We start from the raw sequence: 26,226 nt of genomic DNA, 5'->3' as shown, positions 1-26,226 counted from the left end.
CCAAATACGAATTGAGTGCATGTAAACTTCTGACCGACTGGGAATGTGATGAAAGAAACAAAAGCTGAAGTAAATCATTCTCTCTACTATTATTCTGACATTTCACATTCTTACAATAAAGAGATGATCCTAACTGACCTAAGACAGGGAATTTTTACTAGGATTAAATGTCAGGAATTGTGAAAAACTGAGTTTAAATGTATTTGGCTAAGGTGTATGTAAACTTCCGACTTCAACTGTATCAATGATGTCGCTCTTGCTGCTGGTGATTCTCTGATCCACCTCTACGCAGACGACACCATTCTGTATACATCTGGCCCTTCTTTGGACACTGTGCTAACAAACCTCCAAACGAGCTTCAACACCATACAACACTCCTTCCGTGGCCTCCAACTGCTTTTACATGCTAGTAAAACTAAGTGCATACTCTTCAACCGATTGCTGGGTAGGCCATCATTGCAAATCAGATTTTGTTCTTAACTGACTTGCCCGGTTAAATAAAGGTATAAAATAGTAGACTAAATGACCTGCATCACTCTCTAGAGATTCCATTTCAAGGGGAATGTGAGATCTTGTTAAAAGTTTACATAAATCTTTGATGCCCTATATGCACTGTAATATTAATGATTGCATAATTTTTGTCAAATTAAATTGAAAGTATACTTTGTAATCAAAAACATCTGCTATGTCAAATACATTTTTAATATATAGTATTATATAGTACATAAAGAAGAATTACAAAATGTGTACATTTTTCATTCATAGACCTTTTGTTTCTCAATATATTTGAACCTGAACACACTCTCTGGAGTCATACATGATCTTGAGTTGCAATAAACCATCAAAGTTTGTAGTGAAAATATCTAGGACCTTGCCCACTGAGAACAACACTTTTTTGGTCCTAATGGTTGACTAACAACACACAACTTACTTTCAGTTTCGTAAGTGAACCTTTGCTGCTTAGTTCCAACCGGATTCGAATGATGCTTGAGCTGGCTAAATTATCATTGGCTCAAAAAACGATATACACGCGCAATATAAATAAGTGCGAAATAAACGTCACCACATTCGTTCCTTACCGCCGAAGTGTGTAACAGTGTTAGAGAGAGCCTTCATTTAATATATACCGCTATTGGAGACACATACTTCGGAATTGATGAACGTCAACATGAAGGCTTTTGTCTTGCTGGTGCTGGGAATAGGCCTTCTTCATATAGCATCTGCTGGTCAGTATAAAGTTATTTTAGATTTGACAAAAATATATATATATTTGCTTATTTAGGTAATTTATTTAAGGCCTAGCGTTATGCTTAAATTAATAATACGGCTGGGCCAATTGTGCGCCGCCCTATGGAACTCCCGATCACGGCCGGTTGTGATACAGCCCGGGATAAAATCAGGCTCTGTATTTACAGCTCTAGCATTGAAATGCCGTGCCTTAGACCGGCTTCTTTGTTGAATTGTGTTGAATTTAGTTGTGCATAGCTATATGATTTTGTAGTCATACTATAACGCACTGGAATGTACAAACCTGAATATTTGCTGTCCATTAAGTTACATGACTCCCTTTCCTGCCTAGTAATACCTCGATATGACTGTTCCCACACCTAACTGATCAGATGATAGTGGGTTGGTACTCGAGAAAGTGTTCACCTGAATTAAATCACGTTTTACGTTAACTCGTAATAAGCATATAAGGGGTGCAATCATGGCTTGGGAATGTGTACTGTAATTCCAATATTTTTAAGTTACAGTATGTTAAGTTTCAGTTCCAATATTTTTGTAATGAAGGTGAAGATGTAGGATATTAAGAAAGTACTTCAATTTGGCCCAAGTACCCCTTACTGCAGTGTGCAGTTTGAGGCAGGGCTCAAATGTTTGACCTCGCCCACTTTTTTGTCGGGCTCCATGTGGGCGGAGTCAACCGTTTGACCCCGCCCACCGTTTTTTGGTCTGTCAGAGGTTTGACAGTCACACACTGAATACGAACACACGTTTGTGCAAGGCACACGTTGAATTCAAACCTATTTCATTTTTGAAGATTGTAAGAAATATTATATAAAGTGGTACTGTAACAGCACATGTGTTGTAACACTTTTTGTTTCATGCTGTATTTGAGACAAGCTACTGATATTGTTGCAGTGAACAACAGACTTGTTATGTATGTCATGTACTGTTAAAATTGTGTTGATAAATGTTATGACTTTGTAATTATATTATTTAATTGAGCATATATATATATATATATATATATATGCAGTTACTACCTATCCTGATTTATAATGCTATTTACTTTCCTCGTGAGAATGGAGACAGACTATACCATATAGACATAGTGACAAGCTGAATGTGCTTTTACATTAAGTTATACCAGCACCAGTAAAGAGATCAGAGACTTGGGTGACTTCTACGTCATCTTTACTAAACAACACAATTAACAATTAAAACAATTAACACAGCAGACAAAAACAAGGTTTGACCACTCCTCAAAAATGGCTTCACTCCTGCTCCCCAAAAGAGGCAAAGACAGTAATTGTCTTGTTGTCAACTGCCTCCACATAGAACATCTCATAATATCTCTGTAACTGGAACATGAACGGTTCCTTTATGAGAATATTTTTTCTTCATCCAGGCCATCATACAACCGTAGTTCTTTAAGGGTTGTAATGCGGTCTTCCCCATCCATCCCAATTACACTAGAGAGTGAAACGGTTCCTTTAAATGTTTGGCGTTCGCACGACCTTGTCGCACCACCTTGTCGCACCACCTTGCTGCCTCTAGGGTGTCCCTTAGAAGAACATCTGCTTCCTTGAAGAAAAAGGAAGAATAAATATTGAGAGTAGTGCCTCATTGGGTGATCAAGTCAAATTACACCCCACTTTCACAATACCACCATGCAAACAAAAGTCACTATTACTAAAGGGGGTTTTCAGTGATATCTATAACTACTCAACAAGTCATCACAAATATTATATCTTGCCATGCATCAAGTATTCAGCATTACACACAGTAAACTACATACCCAGTTCACAGCTCCCAGTTGGTCGTGCATATTGTTTTCAGTATCGTCTAGAAAGAAAACAGATTGTGGTCATTAAGTAATGTAAGGGAACCTCTAGGGATGTGTGTACAAGAATGCACATTACTTTAGCTAATAGCCTATACAGTACCTGACCCTGCAGAGCTGGATGCTGATGTGACATGCTGTGGCTTCTTGGGGGGGAGTCTTCTGCATCAACCTGAAATATATTGGCGGGGGGGTTAAGTCTTTTAACATTGGTTTAAGACTATACCACTCATCATATGAGAGGGGGGTTAAGTCTTTTAACATTGGTTTAAGACTATACCACTCATCATATGAGAGGGGGGGTTAAGTCTTTTAACATTGGTTTAAGACTATACCACTCATCATATGAGAGGGGGGGTTAAGCCTTTTAACATTGGTTTAAGACTATACCACTCATCATATGAGAGGGGGGGTTAAGTCTTTAAACATTGGTTTAAGACTATACCACTCATCATATGAGAGGGGGGGTTAAGTCTTTAAACATTGGTTTATTAAGACTATACCACTCATCATATGAGAGGGGGGGGGGTTAAGTCTTTTAACATTGGTTTAAGACTATACCGCTCATCATATGAGAGGGGGGGTTACGTCTTTAAACATTGGTTTAAAACTATACCACTCATCATATGAAAGTGGGGGGTTAAGTCTTTAAACATTGGTTTAAGACTATACCACTCATCATATGAAAGTGGGGGGTTAAGTCTTTAAACATTGGTTTAAGACTATACCACTCATCATATGACACCTACCTGTAGTGTGTTTTGTTTTCGCCTCCTTTTTCGATCTTTCAACTTCACTTCTTCAGACCTTCTTCAGACCTTCCACTTCTGATGAGAATTTCATAATTTATACATACCTCAGTGAAATCATACTGTGCTTCCATTGCAATGTACAGAGCGTACTGTAAGTTCCCAAATAGGTCCCAAAAAGTGTCAAGAATAATAAACAAGAAAAAGTATGTACAATAACAACAGTGTGTGTTGCATGCTGCAAGCACAGAAATAATAACTTTTCATATGTTATAACAGAAAAATGGACAAATATAATATACTGAATAACCAGCATCTTACCTTCAAAACAAACACCCCACAGTTGTTTGAGAAACCTTGCTTTGGTAGGCCCTGTGGTGTGAACAAGGTACAATTTTCAATAAAGGAATGACAATCAAATGGTACAGTTCAGTGGAATAATAAAAATAAATATTTAACCTGAACACCATCCACACAAAAAGTCCTCCAAGGTTCAGGGGACAAAAGCTGAGCAATGTTTCTGTGAACACAGTGTATGTGAAAGTAAAGAAAAAGTACAATCCAACAGCTTTTTATACTGAGGCATGCATAACAGTTTTGAACACAGTTGTAACTGAATTAGCCCAGAGGCTCGAACTCCAATTTTTTTGGGGGGGTCATAATGGATTCAAAGAGAACTGTCCCACTGATAATGGTTCTGTTTCCATCTGTTTAATGCACCGAATGGGAAATTATGTATCATACATGTAAGTACATACATATTTTACACATTACATTTTACCTTAAATAAAACAGAGCCATAGATACAAAAAAAAAATGGACAAGTGGTCTAAAACTGAACTACCACTATCCAGATGGAATGAAACCTGGTGCCCTAAAAACCTGAATGGTTGGGTGCGACTTTAATCTCTCCAGCCAGTGCCATGGAGGGGATCTAGAAATAAACACTCCCTAGCTTGTGGCCTCAGTATCTGTTAAATGTTTTCAAATATGAACAGACACATTTTGACATACAACTTTCAAACCTATGACTTTAAAGTTGTAGGATGTATACTGAAAACTAGAGGTAGTGGTTAATGAAACATAGCTATGACGCATTGTAATTCTAGCAAAGAATAAGATTGTCAATGAGCAACTTCATTTAAGGTAAACAAACAATAACAAAGGCAAAACTAGATTTACTTACACATATTGTCCAATGTTTTTATCCATGTATTGTTAGGTTTGATTAAGATTCGCTTTCGTTGATGTTGATACCTTTGACGTGAACCTCAACTTGGGTGACCTTGAAGGGGAAGGGAAGGGTTAAACGCGTTTGACTCCGCCCACATTGGGCCCGGCCCCTAAACTGCACACTGCATGCAGTCAGGGGCTTCTCATTTGGCCTGCAAGGAAAACAAGTTTGGCATGTTATTTTGCATTAACATCCTCAAGGTGGCAGTATAATACCAGAAACAAAGTTACTCTACTGTCTCTAATAGAAGCAAGCATCCCTTTGCCTATCTTGAAAAATGTGTAAAATGCACTGAATACAACAGTTGTAGACTTTACTGTGAAATGCTTACTTAAGAGCCCTTTCCCAACGATGCAGAGTTGGATTAAAATAATAATAGAAGTTAGATAAGAGCATTTTAAATAATAACACAAGAGAAATTAAATGCACAAGAATGAGTCTATTATACAGGGAGTACCAGTACCATGTCAATGTACAGAGAGAGGTACAAGGTATCTGAGGTAGTTATGTATATATAGGCAGGGTAAAGTGACTAGGCATCAGGATAGATAATAATACGGTATTTGAGGTAGACATGTACATATAGGCAGGGTAAAGTGACTAGGCATCAGGATAGATAATATTAAGGTATTTGAGGTAGATATGTACATGAAGGCAGGGTAAAGTGACTAGACATCAGGATAGATAATATTAAGGTATTTGAGGTAGATATGTACATGAAGGCAGGGTAAAGTGACTAGACATCAGGATAGATACTATTAAGGTATTTGAGGTAGATATGTACATGAAGGCAGGGTAAAGTGACTAGACATCAGGATAGATAATATTAAGGTATTTGAGGTAGATATGTACATGAAGGCAGGGTAAAGTGACTAGACATCAGGATAGATAATATTAAGGTATTTGAGGTAGATATGTAAATAAAGGCAGGGTAACGTGACTAGGCATCAGGATAGATAATAAGAGTAAGAAAAAATTCAATGGTAGCAGCAGCATATATGATGAGCATGAAAGTGTGTGTGTGTATGTGTCAGAGACCTGGGCAGAAAATAGTTTTATTTGGAAGGCTTATTTGAAAACTTCCAATACTCAAGGTAGTCAAATATAGTTTACATAGTTTCAACTAAAAGGCAACTATTTTCTTTGATTATATTTGATAGTATTTTGAATAACTCTCAGAAAACCATTTTAATATATGCAAGTTATTTGAAAACAAAAATATATATTTTTATTTCATGGCTGCCAAATATTTGATGAAGAACCAAAAAACTGCAACAGTTAGTTGAATTATTCTAAATATATGATCATAAGTACATGGTTTCGAGGGCTCTTGTATTTGGATTTGAATATAGCTTATAGCCTAGAATTAAATACATGAGGGACGTGGAATCACCTCAACATTAGAGTAGACCACTTTTGCAGCTTCAAAATGACTAACAATAATGTTTTTACAGTAACAGTTGACATCAAGTTCTTATACATGTGTAGTAACTTTGATTAATAGCAACATTGTTGTTACATAGGACTTTGGAAATTGCTTTATAATTCCATAATAATGAAGTTATTACATCAGTGGAATAAGGAACAGTCACTGTTCCTCTTTTGTACAGTACTTACAAACACTCAGCTCATTGCTATGCAATTAAAATGCAATTACCAAAGTATTATTTAACAACATGCTAATAAAATGTTGCTCTAAAAGTAATTTGTTTTATTACACAGGCATAAGAATAGTTTAATGTTCAGTGTTACTGAGAATGCCAAGAGTAACAAAATACTGCAGTTAGGCTAAGTCTCGAAAGGAAACTAAATATCCCAAAACTGCCTTGTATCCTCTACAGCCAAGATAGATGAAAAATCATGTTTGCTTGTATTCTGAGGAAACTATCCCTTTAAAGATGGAATAGAGTACATTTGAAACAAGAACTCTTACCCTCAGATGGACAAAGAGGTTCGAAGGTGTTTTTGCTAAGCATCCAACTTGCTGTTTGCAAATGGCTTTGAATTGCTCTTCAGTATTTTCAGATATCATACAATTAATTGCAGCTTTCAACCTTTTCAGTGGCATGTTGAAAGAGTCATACAGTAGTTGAGTGTTACAACTAATTTATATTTATCTGTACAAAATATAATTTGTTAATTGTTTTGACTTGAATATGTACATCTGGGGCAATGAACATTTAGGAGAATGGATATTTATAAAATGTTCAGATAGAAATGTATTGTATATATGATGAGTTTAAGTTACCTGTGATGAATGTTGAAAACAAAAACGAATTTCTATATGCAGGAAATCCTATTTTAATAATGGGTATGGTAATAATTTTTATTTTATTTAACTAGGCTTGTCAGTTAAGAACAAATTCTTATTTTCAATGAGGCCTAGGAACTGCCTTGTTCATTCATTGTACACTTTAACACTGTTTACCACTCCTGCTCCTGGCTATTTGCTCTGAGACTGGCATAATAATGTAATAAAACAAGCAGGTTTCGAACCCTCAACATTCTAGCCCCAAGTCGATCATGCTATCGACTGTGCCCAAATGTATTAATTGGGGTTGGGGCCGATTGTGGCAAAAAAAAACTTGATCAATTGGAATCTTTAACGTGGAAAAGGGGAAAAGTATTATTATTAGTTTTTCACAAGCGTAGCAGGATGGGCTATTAGCTGAACAATAGACTATTCAACCTTTACTAAAGAATTGTCTAATAGCCGAGCTAGGTGTGAAACCCCTCCCCAACTTGCAACAAATCATTTGCAGGATTATCTAGAAAAAGCAGCGGAGATGCGCATGAGGTTTCTAAGAGGCTATTCGTCACAATGTGTGGATGAAGCTCATAATTTCTTATTAGGGAAAACACGAGATGAACTGTTACAAAAAAGACCCGCTAAAGCTACAGAACACTCCGTAATGTTCACAACTACATATACTTTGAATTCGCGAAAAGTGGGAGATGTGGTCAAGAAACACTGGCATATTATATCATCGGACCCAGCTTTTGCCAGCTGAATTTAAGAATCCACCACTTATTGTATATAGGAGAGGTTGCAATTTACGCTATAAATTGGTTCATGACAACTGCCAGCCACTTAAGAAAATTAGCCAAGCTCTTTTACGCCCTCTACCAAATGGTAGCTATAAATGCAAAGGATGCGCACAGTGCAACAATATGATGAAGTGTGAATATTTCTGTCACCCACACACAGGAAAACGGTTCAAAATAAATGACATTATTACGTGCTCCATCACCCATGTTATCTACATTATTAAATGTCCATGTGGGTTGTGCTATGTAGGTAAAACCTCTAGTTCTCTCAGACAGAATTAGTGAACATAAAAGTTCAGTTAGGAGAAACAACAGTGATTATCCAGTCGCAGTACATTTTAATGACCTAAAACATGACATTTCTACCTTTAGATTTTGTGGCATAGAGAAAGTTAAGATATCAGACAGGGGAGGTGATATAAATAATACTCTGAGTAAAAGAGAATGTTTTTGGATTTTCACCCTCCAGACATTATTTCCTAAAGGTCTTAATGATGAAATGCCTATGTCTGTATGTTATGTTGTGAATTTGAACAGGAATTATGCTCATATTTCAGATTACTCTTGACGTTTTTCTGACATTTATGAAAACTTGCTTTGTAGGTCGATGTCCTCATTGTGGTTTTACAGACGTGTTTAATACGTTTTATGTAGACACTTTATTTGAATATTTATTAAATAAATATTGTTATATTTGGTAACACTTTTTTGTTTTTCCTTTGCCTCCAACCCCTTTCAATGCGTGGAATGGATGTGGGTGTGGCTAGGTCTACATAAGGGTGCTAATTTAAATTTAAAAAACTCACAAAAGCTCTGACGAAGGCCGTGAGGCCGATAGGTAAAGCTTATTAAAGATCAGTGATACGATCAAGAGCAGTGTGCGGGTTCCTTTTTCCTCATCTTATCCGGCTGTTGCCATGAACCTGCAAAAAAGATTGCTCAGATGTGCGAGTGCCTTTTAAAATTTGAATTTGACTTTACAAACAACAAGAGGGCTTAATTGGAGTCTTTTTTTTTGGAGCCTAGACCTATATAAAATAACTTAACTGGCTGAGGTAGGCTATGAGGCTTAACAGCCTAATAGAAGTAAGATTTTTTTTATTAGGCCTACTTACAATTGCAACTGGTCAAAAATGGAGCATCCTACATAAAACAATTATTTAAAGAAAATAAGTTTGTACGTTTCCTATTAGCAGGACAATAGACTTTTTATAGCCCAACTACTGTTGTGAAAATCCCTCAATTTGCAATATATTCGATGCTTAAGTACTCTAAAGTGTTACATTTCTAACTCAAAACAAAATTTCTTCAACATCTTTATGCTTTCGTTAATCTTCTTGATCTTTTTCCTTTTTTTCTGTATCAATTTTGAGCAAATTGCTCAAGGTCCACAGTTGATTTGTCTGTGAAGATGACATTATTGAATGTCTCGCCAGCTTTGATCCATGCCTGGGCCTGCAGCACGCAAAGTTCTTTGTTTGTCAGGCGAATCATTGGATCGAAACTACAGAACCGTACGAAACAAGCGAACACACATGGTTAATGTTTTGAGATGTAAAAAAAAAAAATATATATATATATACACATATATATTATATACATTTCTTACCGGGCCGTGATGCCCGCAGATTACAGATTTCCTTTGCCGATCGCTCATCATCTTCATTCATCAGTGAGTCGATGGCTTGAATAGTCATTGACTCACTCACGCGTTGAAAGGGCGAGGAACGAGATAGAGTCACAATCCATGCCAGGCACACCTGTGAGCTCTGGAACTCCACCTCCGACAGGCAGAGTCAACATAGTTGGCGGATTTGTCAGGTTTTTGGTTCACCCTGACATTTCTATTCCACTTCTGACAAAATAACTTGACCAACTGCTCACCAGCAAGGGTTATGCTGTTCTGCTATTCCAAGGATAAGGAACCGAAGAGAGATACCACGAGTGGGCACAGAATACATAGACTATTTTAGCACCTGAGGCAAGCATTGGGACTGATCTTGATAAATCAATGATATTTTTATTTTCACTTAATCTCCATTTGGGTATTGGTTAGACAAGAATTAGAAAATGAAGGTGCAGCAATGTTATGCTCTTAGTGTAACCTTTATTTAACTTGGCAAGTCAGTTAAGAACAAATTCTTATTTACAAGGACAGTCTACTCCTTCCTCGTAAATAGAGGAAGGAGTAGACTCCTTCCTCGTATTTCCTCGTAAATAGCCCAGTACTCTACTGCCGACTGTATTTTTCCGTTCCAGCAAGTACCAGTCAAAGGTTTGACACATCTACTCATTCCAGGATTTTTCAATATTTTTACTATTTTCTACTTTGTAGAATAATAGTGAAGACATAACAACTGTGAAATAACACATATGGAATCAGTTAAGAACAAATTCCTATTTACAAGGACAGCCTACTCCTTCCTCCCCAACAGGGATTTGAACACCGGTCTCCCATGTGCCCCGCATTCTGTAGTACAGACATGGCCTTCTCTCCCTTATGTAAGGAATTAGGCACTTTCCCATATTTACTACAGTATATATTGTGGACTGCACAATAGCCTAATAAACACATTTCGTTAATAAAATAAAGATAAAAAATACTCTTTCAAAATGCAGATGTTGATTTAGTTATGGATCCATAACGAATTACTATAGAAATAAATATCACTGATTTACAGAAATATTGGAACAAAGTTGTCTAATGAAAGCAAACAATTTAGAATCCTCCAATCCTGTAGCCTACTCCCGACCGTTATGTTGTACAGCGCCATATTTTCCATTCCATCCTAACGGAAACCCAGAGGGTTTCGTTTTTCTCGGAATAAAAACAACATAATATTAATCAAATTAATTAAGCCAAATTTCTTAAAATCAATTACATATACTATGTTATTAAAAAAAGGTTTTAAATTCTCTGGTTATGCCAATACGGAATACTATAAAATGCTTCTCAAAGATGCCCTCATAGTGGTCAAACTAGCAATAACTTGCAGTAACAGAAAAAATGGCTGAGAATTAAATGAGGTGCCACAGAATGCTGCGGCAGCACGCAAGGTGTGCCGCAACTTTTAAAGGAGGAATCACTGTATAAAAATCGTCCGATTAATCAGTATCAGCTTTTTTTGGTCCTCCAATAATCGGTATCGGTGTTGAAAAATCATAATCGGTCGACATCTAATCTTTTTAATGTATTTGTTCTCTCTGTTACAGTGACCCATTCCCTGCGCTACTTCTACACTGGCACCACAGGAATCCCAGACTTCCCTGAGTTTGTGGATGTGGGAGTGGTGAACGGTAAGGTCATCAGCTACTATGACAGCATCACAAAGAGGAAGGTCCCCAAGCAGAGCTGGATGGAGGAGAATCTCAACCAGCAGTACTGGAATGAAGGCACAGATCAATTGAAGGGCACAGAGCAATCCTTCAAAGCCAACATTCAAATAGCACAGACACGTTTCAATCAAACTGGAGGTGAGTTTCACAAAAATAATAACAAAATACAGAGTTACAATATTGCAATCACAAGCCTATTGGAACTGAATTATGGTTCAACCCTTGAATTCTGACACATTGAATTACCAGGCTTACGCTGCTGTCATTCAGCCGAACACATCAACATGTGGAGATGTCTCTCATGAGGTGGATTATGTGTGCGTGCGTGGATGAATGAATGTGTGTTATCCACATGGTCCAGCTGTGTGTTCCCCCTCTTGTCCCCCACAGTAGAGCTGTAGTCTCCTCAGCCTCCCTGAGTGTCTCTGATCTGATGAGACTGTAGAGCTGTAGTCTCCTCAGCCTCCCTGAGGGTCTCTGATCTGATGGGACTGTAGAGCTGTAGTCTCCTCAGCCTCCCTGAGTGTCTCTGATCTGATGGGACTGTAGAGCTGTAGTCTCCTCAGCCTCCCTGAGTGTCTCTGATCTGATGGGACTGTAGAGCTGTAGTCTCCTCAGCCTCCCTGAGTGTCTCTGGTCTGATGGGACTGTAGAGCTGTAGTCTCCTCAGCCTCCCTGAGTGTCTCTGATCTGATGGGACTGTAGAGCTGTAGTCTCCTCAGCCTCCCTGAGTGTCTCTGGTCTGATGGGACTGTAGAGCTGTAGTCTCCTCAGCCTCCCTGAGTGTCTCTGATCTGATGGGACTGTAGAGCTGTAGTCTCCTCAGCCTCCCTGAGTGTCTCTCTGATCTGATGGGACTGTAGAGCTGTAGTCTCCTCAGCCTCCCTCAGTGTCTCTGGTCTGATGGGACTGTAGAGCTGTAGTCTCCTCAGCCTCCCTGAGTGTCTCTCTGATCTGATGGGACTGTAGAGCTGTAGTCTCCTCAGCCTCCCTCAGTGTCTCTGATCTGATGGGACTGTAGAGCTGTAGTCTCCTCAGCCTCCCTGAGTGTCTCTGATCTGATGGGACTGTAGAGCTGTAGTCTCCTCAGCCTCCCTGAGTGTCTCTCTGATCTGATGGGACTGTATAGCTGTAGTCTCCTCAGCCTCCCTGAGTGTCTCTGGTCTGATGGGACAGTAGAGCTGTAGTCTCCTCAGCCTCCCTGAGTGTCTCTCTGATCTGATGGGACTGTAGAGCTGTAGTCTCCTCAGCCTCCCTGAGTGTCTCTGGTCTGATGGGACTGTAGAGCTGTAGTCTCCTCAGCCTCCCTGAGTGTCTCTGATCTGATGGGACTGTAGAGCTGTAGTCTCCTCAGCCTCCCTGAGTGTCTCTGGTCTGATGGGACTGTAGAGCTGTAGTCTCCTCAGCCTCCCTGAGTGTCTCTGATCTGATGGGACTGTAGAGCTGTAGTCTCCTCAGCCTCCCTGAGTGTCTCTGATCTGATGGGACTGTAGAGCTGTAGTCTCCTCAGCCTCCCTGAGTGTCTCTGATCTGATGGGACAGTAGAGCTGTAGTCTCCTCAGCCTCCCTGAGTGTCTCTGGTCTGATGGGACTGTAGAGCTGTAATCTCCTCAGCCTCCCTGAGTGTCTCTGATCTGATGGGACTGTAGAGCTGTAGTCTCCTCAGCCTCCCTGAGTGTCTCTGATCTGGTGGGACTGTAGAGCTGTAGTCTCCTCAGCCTCCCTGAGTGTCTCTCTGATCTGATGAGACTGTAGAGAGAAGCAGAGGAGCAGAACACGATGAGGATAGTTATGATGGTGATGATGATGATGGTGATAGTGATGATGATGATAGTGATGATGATGGTGATGTGTGTTTGGTCTTCTCTGCTCTAATGGACCAAAGCTCCCAGTGACTCCCTGTGGACTCTGCTGCTGGAGCTGATCAGCTCTCTCAGGAACTCTACTAGGGCTGACCCCATTTAGTCGACTGGTTGATTGTTTGGTCACTAGGCTGTTGGTCGACCGAGATTTCCTTAGTGAAGCAGTTGCAAATTGTTTGTTTGTTTACACGGTGCACACGCCACCTGTCTGATTGGCTCCTGTCTCAGTAGACTAATCCATTAAGGTGATGATGGCACAGTCCTTCAAAGACATGCTGCTGAAAAGGGATATGTTTCTATTATATAAGAATAACGGTGCAACACTAATAAAAAATTATATAATTTTATATCAAATGCGCTTTCACCCGCGTTGGTAGTTGTCGCTGTTCGCGGTTCTGAAAGATAATCTACAATGCGCCATTGAATTGTTGCCTTTCCCTATATGTTGCTATGTGCATAATAGCGAAGTTAACCAGCGTATTGGTGTTGAGAACAATGTGGCGGAGGCAGCATAGAAGTGAGGAGACGAGGAAACAGCCCTTGCCTTAATTGAGAAAGAAAGGTGAGGAGAGAGGAAACCCCAATTTAATAAGGTCTGTAATCAACAGCCCAACTGTTAAACGTTCCTGGCTATGTAAATCATCCATATATATCTACAGAAATAAGACCGATCCTGCTTGTGTTGCCTGGTTGAGTGTTTGTTTAATAGCCTACTGATTCCAAGCCTCGTGCAGCTGCAACATGTTGGATAAAACAGTTTCACAAATTCAGATGTTTTTAATATTTGCTATGCTGTAATAAAGGCTTGACTATATTTATCATTAGAAAAGACTGGTATTACTTATACTTGATTTAGTGTTGTTTACACTGCTCCAAACGGGCAGAGAAATGATATTGTGATCTAACAGCACCTGTTTTAACAGCACCTGTTTTGTCACACAATATGCACGCAGCTCTCACGCCTATACCCTCCTTTTTCTTGATCATCTCCTTCCTGTTATTATTAAAGTTATTATTATGATCACCATTCTAATAATAAGTAATGAAGTTATCATTAGTAGGCTTTGTAGAGTAAGTAGCCTTACATTTACATTTTACATTTTAGCCATTTAGCAGACGCTCTTATCCAGAGCGACTTACAGTAGAGTGCATACATTTTATTACATTTTACATACTGAGACAAGGCCTTGTATAACCAGCATTGAGCTGGAGGCCTAAGAGCACGTCCTGTTTATTCTTATTACCCTAACTTACTTACTGGCCAGTGTTTTAATATATAGGCTACTGTATCAATCGATCAATCGTTCGTTCATGTCATCACGCAGACGAGTCATTCATGCGTTGAAATGCAATCAAGCGTTTTAGTTTTAAAACAAAATAACAAAGGGAGAATTTAATAATTAGCCTAAACTGTGCATGCAGCTGTTTTTAGTCTTTGCTTTTGTAGTGTTGATTCCCTATGAACAGGCTCTGACACAGGAGAGAGCTGTCCATAACACGTCCACAAGAATCAGCTTTCCAAACGTAACTCTTTTTGGGTGAAGTTCCCATTTATTGCGCATATCAAGTATAAGTAGCTCTAATACACATGTTCCTGTAGAAAAGGTGCAGAGAGATGCTTCTATCAGCTGTATCTGTGATACGGTATCAACTGTATGTCCTCTCCTCTCTCCTGTACTAACCCTTCCTGGTCACCTGTGCTAGCTATATACACACACACGTGACCAGTGACCCATCACCCCAACATATAGTCCCCTCTAGTGTACAAAACAGGTTAAAATAACCCTTGACAGACAACATACACACAACACATAAACAGGACAAAGCGGCTCCTTCACACCGGCCCTAATTGTTCTCTGACTTAAGCAAGAAACAATTATACAAATGTAAAAAAAGGGGCCAACAGTGTTTGTGTGTTCATGGAGGGATGATCTGCAGGACCAGAGGGTGCTAGCACTTAGCCCCATCTCAGCCTATAACAAGTACAGTTCTGTAGGCACTTAGCCCCATCTCAGCCTATAACAAGTACAGTTCTGTAGGCACTTAGCCCCATCTCAGCCTATAACAAGTACAGTTCTGTAGGCACTTAGCCCCATCTCAGCCTATAACAAGTACAGCTCTGTAGTCGCTTAGCCCCATCTCAGCCTATATCAAGTACAGCTCTGTAGTCGCTTAGCCCCAGCTCAGCCTATAACAAGGTCAGCTCTGTAGTCGCTTAGCCCCAGCTCAGCCTATAACAAGTACAGCTCTGTAGTCGCATAACCCTATCTCAGCCTATAACAAGTACAGCTCTGTAGTCACTTAGCCCCATCTCAGCCTATAACAAGTACAGCTCTGTAGTCACTTAGCCCCATCTCAGCCTATAACAAGTACAGCTCTGTAGTCACTTAGCCCCATCTCAGCCTATAACAAGTACAGCTCTGTAGTCACTTAGCCCCATCTCAGCCTATAACAAGTACAGCTCTGTAGTCGCTTAGCCCCATCTCAGCCTATAACAAGTACAGCTCTGTAGTCGCTTAGCCCCATCTCAGCCTATAACAAGTACAGCTCTGTAGTCGCTTAGCCCCATCTCAGCCTATAACAAGTACAGCTCTGTAGTCGCTTAGCCCCATCTCAGCCTATAACAAGTACAGCTCTGTAGTCGCTTAGCCCCATCTCAGCCTATAACAAGTACAGCTCTGTAGTCGCTTAGCCCCATCTCAGCCTATAACAAGTACAGCTCTGTAGTCGCTTAGCCCCATCTCAGCCTATAACAAGTACAGCTCTGTAGTCGCTTAGCCCCATCTCAGCCTATAACAAGGTCAGCTCTGTAGTCGCTTAGCCCCAGCTCAGCCTATAACAAGTACAGCTCTGTAGTCGCTTAGCCCCATCTCAGCCTATAACAAGTACAGCTCTGTAGTCACTTAGCCCCATCTCAGCCTATAACAAGTACAGCTCTGTAGTCGCTTAGCTCCATCTCAGCCTATAACAAGTACAGCTCTGTAGTCGCTTAGCCCCATCTCAGCCTATAACAAGGTCAGCTCTGTAGTCGCTTAGCCCCAGCTCAGCCTATAACAAGTACAGCTCTGTAGTCGCTTAGCCCCATCTCAGCCTATAACAAGTACAGCTCTGTAGTCACTTAGCCCCATCTCAGCCTATAACAAGTACAGCTCTGTAGTCGCTTAGCCCCATCTCAGCCTATAACAAGTACAGCTCTGTAGTCGCTTAGCCCCATCTCAGCCTATAACAAGTACAGCTCTGTAGTCGCTTAGCCCCATCTCAGCCTATAACAAGTACAGCTCTATAGTCGCTTAGCCCCAGCTCAGCCTATAACAAGTACAGCTCTGTAGCCGCTTAGCCCCAGCTCAGCCTATATCAAGTACAGCTCTGTAGTCGCTTAGCCCCAGCTCAGCCTATAACAAGTACAGCTCTGTAGTCACTTAGCCCCAGCTTAGCCTATAACAAGGTCAGCTCTGTAGTCGCTTAGCCCCATCTCAGCCTATAACAAGTACAGCTCTGTAGTCGCTTAGCCCCAGCTCAGCCTATAACAAGTACAGCTCTGTAGTCGCTTAGCCCCATCTCAGGATATAACAAGTACATCTCTGTAGTCGCTTTGCCCCAGCTCAGCCTATAACAAGTACAGCTCTGTAGTCGCTTAGCCCCATCTCAGCCTATAACAAGGTCAGCTCTGTAGTCGCTTAGCCCCGTCTCAGCCTATATCAAGTACAGCTCTGTATTCGCTTAGCCCCATCTCAGCCTATATCAAGTACAGCTCTGTAGTCGCTTAGCCCCATCTCAACCTATAACAAGGTCAGCTCTGTAGTCGCTTAGCCCCATCTCAGCCTATATCAAGTACAGCTCTGTAGTCGCTTAGCCCCATCTCAGCCTATATCAAGTACAGCTCTGTAGTCGCTTAGCCCCATCTCAGCCTATATCAAGTACAGCTCTGTAGTCGCTTAGCCCCAGCTCAGCCTATAACAAGGTCAGCTCTGTAGGCACTTAGCCCCATCTCAGCCTATAACAAGTACAGCTCTGTAGTCGCTTAGCTCCATCTCAGCCTATAACAAGTACAGCTCTGTAGTCACTTAGCCCCAGCTCAGCCTATAACAAGTACAGCTCTGTAGTCGCTTAGCCCCACCTCAGCCTATATCAAGTACAGCTCTGTAGTCGCTTAGCCCCATCTCAGCCTATAACAAGGTCAGCTCTGTAGTCGCTTAGCCCCGTCTCAGCCTATATCAAGTACAGCTCTGTATTCGCTTAGCCCCATCTCAGCCTATATCAAGTACAGCTCTGTAGTCGCTTAGCCCCATCTCAACCTATAACAAGGTCAGCTCTGTAGTCGCTTAGCCCCATCTCAGCCTATATCAAGTACAGCTCTGTAGTCGCTTAGCCCCATCTCAGCCTCTAACAAGTACAGCTCTGTAGTCGCTTAGCCCCATCTCAGCCTATATCAAGTACAGCTCTGTAGTCGCTTAGCCCCATCTCAGCCTATATCAAGTACAGCTCTGTAGTCGCTTAGCCCCAGCTCAGCCTATATCAAGTACAGCTCTGTAGTCGCTTAGCCCCAGCTCAGCCTATAACAAGGTCAGCTCTGTAGGCACTTAGCCTCATCTCAGCCTATAACAAGTACAGCTCTGTAGTCGCTTAGCTCCATCTCAGCCTATAACAAGTACATCTCTGTAGTCGCTTAGCCCCATCTCAGCCTATATCAAGTACAGCTCTGTAGTCGCTTAGCCCCAGCTCAGCCTATAACAAGTACAGCTCTGTAGTCGCTTAGCCCCACCTCAGCCTATATCAAGTACAGCTCTGTAGTCGCTTAGCCCCAGCTCAGCCTATAACAAGGTCAGCTCTGTAGGCGCTTAGCCCCATCTCAGCCTATAACAAGTACAGCTCTGTAGTCGCTTAGCCCCATCTCAGCCTATATCAAGTACAGCTCTGTAGTCGCTTAGCCCCATCTCAGCCTATAACAAGTACAGCTCTGTAGTCGCTTAGCCCCATCTCAGCCTATAAAGATGTCAGCTCTGTAGTCGCTTAGCCCCAGCTCAGCCTATAACAAGTACCGCTCTGTAGTCGCTTAGCCCCATCTCAGCCTATAACAAGTACAGCTCTGTAGTCGCTTAGCCCCAGCTCAGCCTATAACAAGTACAGCTCTGTAGTCACTTAACCCCATCTCAGTCTATAACAAGGTCATCTCTGTAGTCGCTTAGCCCCATCTCAGCCTATATCAAGTACAGCTCTGTAGTCGCTTAGCCCCAGCTCAGCCTATAACAAGTACAGCTCTGTAGTCGCTTAGCCCCATCTCAGCCTATATCAAGTACAGCTCTGTAGTCGCTTAGCCCCAGCTCAGCCTATAACAAGTACAGCTCTGTAGTCACTTAGCCCCAGCTTAGCCTATATCAAGTACAGCTCTGTAGTCGCTTAGTCCCAGCTCAGCCTATATCAAGTACAGCTCTGTAGTCGCTTAGCCCCAGCTCAGCCTATAACAAGTACAGCTCTGTAGTCACTTAGCCCCAGCTCAGCCTATAACAAGTACAGCTCTGTAGTCGCTTAGCCCCATCTCAGCCTATAACAAGGTCAGCTCTGTAGTCGCTTAGCCCCAGCTCAGCCCATAACAAGTACAGCTCTGTAGTCGCTTAACCCTATCTCAGCCTATAACAAGTACAGCTCTGTAGTCGCTTAGCCCCATCTCAGCCTATAACAAGTACAGCTCTGTAGTTGCTTAGCTCCATCTCAGCCTATAACAAGTACAGCTCTGTAGTCGCTTAGCCCCAGCTTAGCCTATATCAAGTACAGCTCTGTAGTCGCTTAGTCCCAGCTCAGCCTATAACAAGTACAGCTCTGTAGTCGCTTAGTCCCAGCTCAGCCTATAACAAGTACAGCTCTGTAGTCGCTTAGCCCCATCTCAGCCTATAACAAGTACAGCTCTGTAGTCGCTTAGCTCCATCTCAGCCTATAACAAGTACAGCTCTGTAGTCGCTTAGACCCAGCTCAGCTTATAACAAGTACAGCTCTGTAGTCACTTAACCCCATCTCAGCCTATAACAAGTACAGCTCTGTAGTCGCTTAGCCCCATCTCAGCCTATAACAAGTACAGCTCTGTAGTCGCTTAGACCCAGCTCAGCTTATAACAAGTACAGCTCTGTAGTCACTTAACCCCATCTCAGCCTATAACAAGGTCAGCTCTGTAGTCGCTTAACCCCATCTCAGCCTATAACAAGTACAGCTCTGTAGTCACTTAGCTCCATCTCAGCCTATAACAAGTACAGGTCTGTAGTCGCTTAACCCCATCTCAGCCTATAACAAGTACAGCTCTGTAGTCGCTTAGCCCCATCTCAGCCTATAACAAGTACAGCTCTGTAGTCGCTTAGCCCCATCTCAGCCTATATCAAGTACAGCTCTGTAGTCGCTTAGCCCCATCTCAGCCTATAACAAGTACAGCTCTGTAGTCGCTTAGCCCCATCTCAGCCTATAACAAGTACAGCTCTGTAGTCGCTTAGCCCCATCTCAGCCTATAACAAGTACAGCTCTGTAGTCGCTTAGCCCCATCTCAGCCTATAACAAGTACAGCTCTGTAGTCGCTTAGCCCCATCTCAGCCTATAACAAGTACAGCTCTGTAGTCGCTTAGCCCCATCTCAGCCTATAACAAGTACAGCTCTGTAGTCGCTTAGCCCCATCTCAGCCTATAACAAGTACAGCTCTGAAGTCGTCCAAGGCAGAATCCTGTAGCACGGAGCGTGTCGTTCCTGCGTGTCTCATGTAGATGGGGTGGGCAGTAACAGCAGGGCAGTCAATCTGTCCCGGGTTGTCACCACCTTCTCCAAAGGGACCGCCGGAGACCCACACCAATCGGGTCCCAGCGGTGTGAGGTCCATCTCCAACACTCGTCATCAGCGGGGGCGATGGCCTGTGGAGCATCGCTGCCAATCAGCAACTGTTTCACACAGTCCACAATTTGAGTCGTTTTCCATTATACATCTGTCAATATCTTAAATGTTCTGCGGATATCTTCAGTAAACATTTTCTCAGAGCAGTTGTTCTCCACTTCCTTTACAGTCCGTCTTCATCTCACGCAGCCCATTCAGCAGAATGTTTATTCAATGACATGACGCCACTCTTTGCCTTTTCACCAGTGTTAAGGTAATACAGAGCCCAACACTCTGTTCTAATGTTCAGAAATGAAGCGTCAACATGTTGGATAGCATTTCCCTATGAAACACTGGCTCCACTTCCTATTCCACAACGCTACAATTAACAAAACAGTGTTCAACTTGCATCGCGCAGCACAAGAGTGAAGCGCACGTACCAATGTCCTTTGGTGAGCAACGGCGCGGGAGATTTGGCTCCTGGATTCTTCTCGTTTCTCCGGGAAATGTTTGCCACCATCCTTGTTCATTGTCATAGGCACAGCAGGAGTGATTCCAATAATCCTACATGTTGCATGCAAAGATCCATTTGTCCAATTTCCAACAAGAGTTAAGTTCTTACTTTTGTAGTGGTGATTCCCTATGATCAGCCTCTGACACAGGAGAGAGATGTCCATAACACGTCCACAAGAACAGCTTTCCCAAACGTAACTCTTTTAGGGTGAAGTTCCCATTTATTGAGCATATCAAGTATAAGTAGCTCTAATACACATGTTCCTGTAGAAAAGGTGCAGAGATGCTTCTATCAGCTGTATCTGTGATACGGTATCAACTGTATGTCCTCTCCTCTCTCCTGTACTAACCCTTCCTGGTCACCTGTGCTAGCTATATACACACACACACGTGACCAGTGACCCATGACCCCAACATAGTCCCCGCTAGTGTACAAAACAGGTTAAAATAATCCTTGACAGACAACATACACACAACACATAAACAGGACAAAACAGCTCCTACAGCTGTAATAAAGGCTTTATATATATATTCTATTTTATTCATTAGAACAGACTCTCTGGTACACTTATCATTTAATTAGTGTTGTTTACACTGTTCCACAAAAACATGATATTGTAATGTAACAGCACCTGTTTGTCACCCATCATACTCACACAGGGCATTCTCCTGTACACTCCTTTATCTGGATCTCCTGTACACTCCTTTATCTGGATCTCCTGTACACTCCTTTATCTGGATCTCCTGTACACTCCTTTATCTGGATCTCCTGTACACTCCTTTATCTGGATCTCCTGTACACTCCTTTATCTGGATCTCCTGTACACTCCTTTATCTGGATCTCCTGTACACTCCTTTATCTGGATCTCCTGTATACTCCTTTATCTGGATCTCCTGTACACTCCTTTATCTGGATCTCCTGTATACTCCTTTATCTGGATCTCCTGTATACTCCTTTATCTGGATCTCCTGTATACTCCTTTATCTGGATCTCCTGTACACTCCTTTATCTGGATCTCCTGTATACTCCTTTATCTGGATCTCCTGTACACTCCTTTATCTGGATCTCCTGTACACTCCTTTATCTGGATCTCCTGTACACTCCTTTATCTGGATCTCCTGTACACTCCTTTATCTGGATCTCCTGTATACTCCTTTATCTGGATCTCCTGTACACTCCTTTATCTGGATCTCCTGTACACTCCTTTATCTGGATCTCCTGTACACTCCTTTATCTGGATCTCCTGTACACTCCTTTATCTGGATCTCCTGTACACTCCTTTATCTGGATCTCCTGTACACTCCTTTATCTGGATCTCCTGTACACTCCTTTATCTGGATCTCCTGTACACTCCTTTATCTGGATCTCCTGTACACTCCTTTATCTGGATCTCCTGTAGTTTCCACAACTCAGTCAAATGTCTTCCACACGTCTGACTTCCTGTTTCCCTCCTGAGCAACCAGGAAACATGCCCCCGTTTCCAGTTTCTTTTTTACGTCCTCCGCATCCTTTTAGTTGTGTTGCGGTGTTGGGCGTTTGTTCTAACCAGTGTGTTGATGTGATAGGCTATAGATCCGGCCCTGTTGGTTACGTGCATGCGATGCATACACGTGTCACGTAAAGAGAGCGAGGGTTGAGGGAACGGGGAATGTTTTTCCTTAACAAATGAGGGATTTCGGAAACAACTTCTCAGTCCGAGAAACAAGTTAGAAACTACACGGCTGTCATTGTGTGGCAGCTTCAGCGCGGACAGCGGCGATAAACGCTTGCTGTGCTGTGGTGCCTGTTCGCTGCAGCGGGGAGGAGAGAGACGATGTGCGCCAGTCACAGGTCTCTTGAGTCATTTGTTTGTCTTCAGTATTTCATCAAACAGTCTATATGTAGAAAAATACACGTTTTGACAAAGAACAGACATCTCTCGGTCGACCAAGATTTTGTTTTGTCAGGGGGCAGCCCTACTCTACACACACACCCACACACTCAGGATCTGGGGATCACACACACACACATTGTATTGCTCCAGTAGACTCACATTATTGAGAGATCATCTTCCTCATGTGAGTCTCTCCGTCTCTCTCCTGTTATTCCTGACTGAACAGAGGATCCTCTCTCACTTCCTCTATTTATCTCTGACATCATCACTAGAGGACAGTCTTCATTTATCAACAGGGTTTTATTTGTTGACCCACCTCACTGAAAACTACAGTCTTCTACAACATCCATTAGTTAGAATAACACTACTGTACTGAACACAATGTGTATCTTCAACACAGTAGATAGAACCAAGCCAACATCAGCTGGTGTAGAATAGATCCACAGTCTGAGTTTCCTCATCAACTCTCTCTGTCTCTGTGGTGAAGGTGTGACGTCATCATCACACTGTAGAGGTCTGAGCTGATCTGTTTCATTCCAGTCTGGTTGAACAACTAACACATGATGATAGAGATCCCACTGGCAGACTGAATCTGGAGGACAGATGGAGCCGTTGATATACTGTGTGTGTGTGTGTGTGTGTGTGTGTGTGTGTGTGTTATCCACACGGCCCAGCTGTGTGCGCCTCCCCTACAGTGGTTCCTCGTTTAGAAGTAGCATCATACTGCAGCACAGCTTGCAGGACGCTGGGGTACGGTACAGCATGTTACAGTGCTTGACGTCAGAGTAATTTACTGTCAGCCATCGATGCCGTTAATGCTCGTTGAAACCACCAGCGGGCATCTTTGAGGGCGTCTTCATAAAGCTTTGCTTACTTCCCCAAGTAATCGTACAGAGGTACATGCAGGCCAGACGTTTTGATTGCTGTACCCTATCAGAGGTCCATGCAGGCCAGACGGTTTGATTGCTGTACCCTATCAGAGGTCCATGCAGGCCAGACGGTTTGATTGCTGTACCCTATCAGAGGTCCATGCAGGCCAGACGGTTTGATTGCTGTACCCTATCAGAGGTCCATGCAGGCCAGACGGTTTGATTGCTGTACCCTATCAGAGGTCCATGCAGGCCAGACGGTTTGATTGCTGTACCCTATCAGAGGTCCATGCAGGCCAGACGGTTTGATTGCTGTACCCTATCAGAGGTCCATGCAGGCCAGACGGTTTGATTGCTGTACCCTATCAGAGGTCCATGCAGGCCAGACGGTTTGATTGCTGTACCCTATCAGAGGTCCATGCAGGCCAGACGGTTTGATTGCTGTACCCTATCAGAGGTCCATGCAGGCCAGACGGTTTGATTGCTGTACCCTATCAGAGGTCCATGCAGGCCAGACGGTTTGATTGCTGTACCCTATCAGAGGTCCATGCAGGCCAGACGGTTTGATTGCTGTACCCTATCAGAGGTCCATGCAGGCCAGACGGTTTGATTGCTGTACCCTACCAGAGGTCCATGCAGACCAGACGGTTTGATTGCTGTACCCTATCAGAGGTCCATGCAGGCCAGACGGTTTGATTGCTGTACCCTATCAGAGGTCCATGCAGGCCAGACGGTTTGATTGCTGTACCCTATCAGAGGTCCATGCAGGCCAGACGGTTTGATTGCTGTACCCTGTCTGAAAGAGCATAACAACGTAATGAATTTCCTTGACATGAAGCAACCCATAGCTTCAGCTACTACAGCACAGAGAAATACTTCTTAAAACACGCTATTCTGTTGTTTTGAAATAAACAGTCTTAGTATCATGTTTAGTCTGTTATGATCTTTATCTTAATGTAGGTCTACTGCTAGAGTGTAAAATACACATATTTGGGTAAATTCAGGGACAGGTGGGTTCAAGGTTTTGATTGTAATGACATGGAGCTGTAGGAGTGTTTACTGCAGCTGTCTGAACATAACTTACATACCGGCCTGAAGGACAACTTCAATATACTGGATATCAATCAATCATTCATGGATTTGTGCGTGTCATTACCCCAGGTAGCACACATACTGGTCCCGCGTGGGATTCATACCCACAACCCTGGTGTTGCAAGCACCATGCTCTACCAACTGAGCTACACAGGACTGGACCAGGCTGTTAGTGATTTTGTTTGTGGGTAAAATGAAGAGAGAAGAGTCATGTTAATGTCTAGTTTATGAGGATGTTGCTACACCATCAAGTTGTTTAACAACTCCAGCACAGAGAAGAGAAAAGAGCCTTGAATAATAAAACGATAAATAGGAATGAATTCAACTGTTATTAATCTTGGCTTTACTAAAGACTTTAAAACCTTTTTTGTTAGAATAGACTATATGGGATTGATTCTAATTTGTTAGTAAATTATTCTTGTGGTTGTTGCGTTTCCACTGTTAGAAATGCTCAGAGAAAAGATGAATCATGCGTACTGTAATGAGCAGGCAGAGCTGGCTCCTCCTACCCTCCTTGATCTCCGTCTTCACGTCATTATCATTAGTAGATAAACATCCATTTAACATCCATAAATACATTTCAAATCCCTAAAAATAGAAATCAACTTGGCAAGAGTCTGTTGTCCTGCTAATGGCCCATCGTGGGTGGATGGATTGCTGCCTCTGCCTGTCGGAGGTGGAGTTCCAGAGCTCACTGGTGTGCCTGACATTGTGACTCCCATCTCGTTCCTCGCCCTCTTCAGCGCGTCATTCTCCGCCTGACTCTCCGTCAATGCCGCCTGGCTCTGGACCAATGCATCAGCTGTCACCCGTATCTCTGCCCTCATAGAATGTTTCTCTCTCTGCTGATCTGCCTTCAATGACTCCATCTCCGTCTTCAAAGTTTGAATCTGATCCGTGTGCACCTTCATCAGACGAGCGGAATGGTACGGCCCTGAGCCCCCATCCACTCCTCTACACACAAATGCTGGGTACAGAAACACATTTTAACAATCTAGCAAAACCCTCTTTCTTGGCAACCATGTGTTTTTGGGTGCGCCCCGTTGTCCAGCCCTTTGTCCACTGATCTCCACGGATGGTTGCTGGCATGGTTGTATGCTCTGCAAACACACGTTCACGTTTTTAGTGCACAATTATCGATTATATTACACAGTATGCCTACACATTGATAGGCTATTATTTTGTATCGAAAATGCACTGAAACCAAAATACCTTTAGTTTCAGCGATCCTCTCAGCCCCGGCTCATTTTCAAGTCCTCTGGTGGTTACAGTCCTAACCCTGGAGCGGGTAGCACCACAGAAAGAAGCTGGTGGTTACAGTCCTAACCCTGGAGCGGGTAGCACCACAGAAAGAAGCTGGTGGTTACGGTCCTAACCCTGGAGCGGGTAGCATCATAGAAAGAAGCTGGTGGTTACAGTCCTAACCCTGGAATGGGTAGCACCACAGAAAGAAGCTGGCTCGCTGAAAACTATGTCCGTTTGGTCTGTTCTCTTTGGCCGCAATGAGACAATAAACAGATGATTTTTGAATGGTAGCTGTGTTCAGGGTGGAGTTTGGGGCGGGGTGAGGAGTACAGGAAAGGTGTGACTCTAGGTTACAATAGGCCATCAGTCTACAGCAGACCTCCCACTGTCCTCACTGGGATGATGCTGTAACACATAATGTAGCATCACGACCAGGATCTCTATTCAGTTAAGTCAGCCGATGTGGGCTTTCAGGAGGAATGGAAACGTTTCCT

The 26,226-nt window shown here is 42.5% G+C and overlaps 1 protein-coding gene and 1 long non-coding RNA gene across 2 annotated transcripts in view; one reads left to right on the top strand and one right to left on the bottom strand.

Annotated features, from left to right (window-relative positions):
• The first annotated feature begins 1,067 nt into the window (after positions 1-1,067).
• The window catches only part of LOC139554634 (major histocompatibility complex class I-related gene protein-like), a 37,527-nt gene continuing 12,368 nt past the window's right edge, over positions 1,068-26,226 (top strand). Inside the window, exons 1-2 of the mRNA XM_071367598.1 lie at positions 1,068-1,226; positions 11,312-11,572. Of these exons, the coding sequence (XP_071223699.1) occupies positions 1,157-1,226; positions 11,312-11,572 (331 nt within the window). The 5' untranslated portion in view covers positions 1,068-1,156. The remainder of the gene's footprint in view (positions 1,227-11,311; positions 11,573-26,226) is intronic.
• On the bottom strand, positions 2,050-6,067 carry LOC139554635 (uncharacterized). Its single transcript, XR_011670867.1, has 6 exons — positions 4,276-6,067; positions 4,138-4,188; positions 3,817-3,894; positions 3,171-3,239; positions 3,023-3,069; positions 2,050-2,808 (listed from the first exon to the last, which is right to left on the bottom strand). It is a non-coding gene; the product is annotated as an uncharacterized lncRNA (long non-coding RNA).

This window comes from Salvelinus alpinus, chromosome 26, assembly GCF_045679555.1.
Source record: "Salvelinus alpinus chromosome 26, SLU_Salpinus.1, whole genome shotgun sequence".
Lineage (NCBI taxonomy): Eukaryota > Metazoa > Chordata > Actinopteri > Salmoniformes > Salmonidae > Salvelinus > Salvelinus alpinus.
This window is presented reverse-complemented; position numbering and strand designations above follow the sequence as displayed.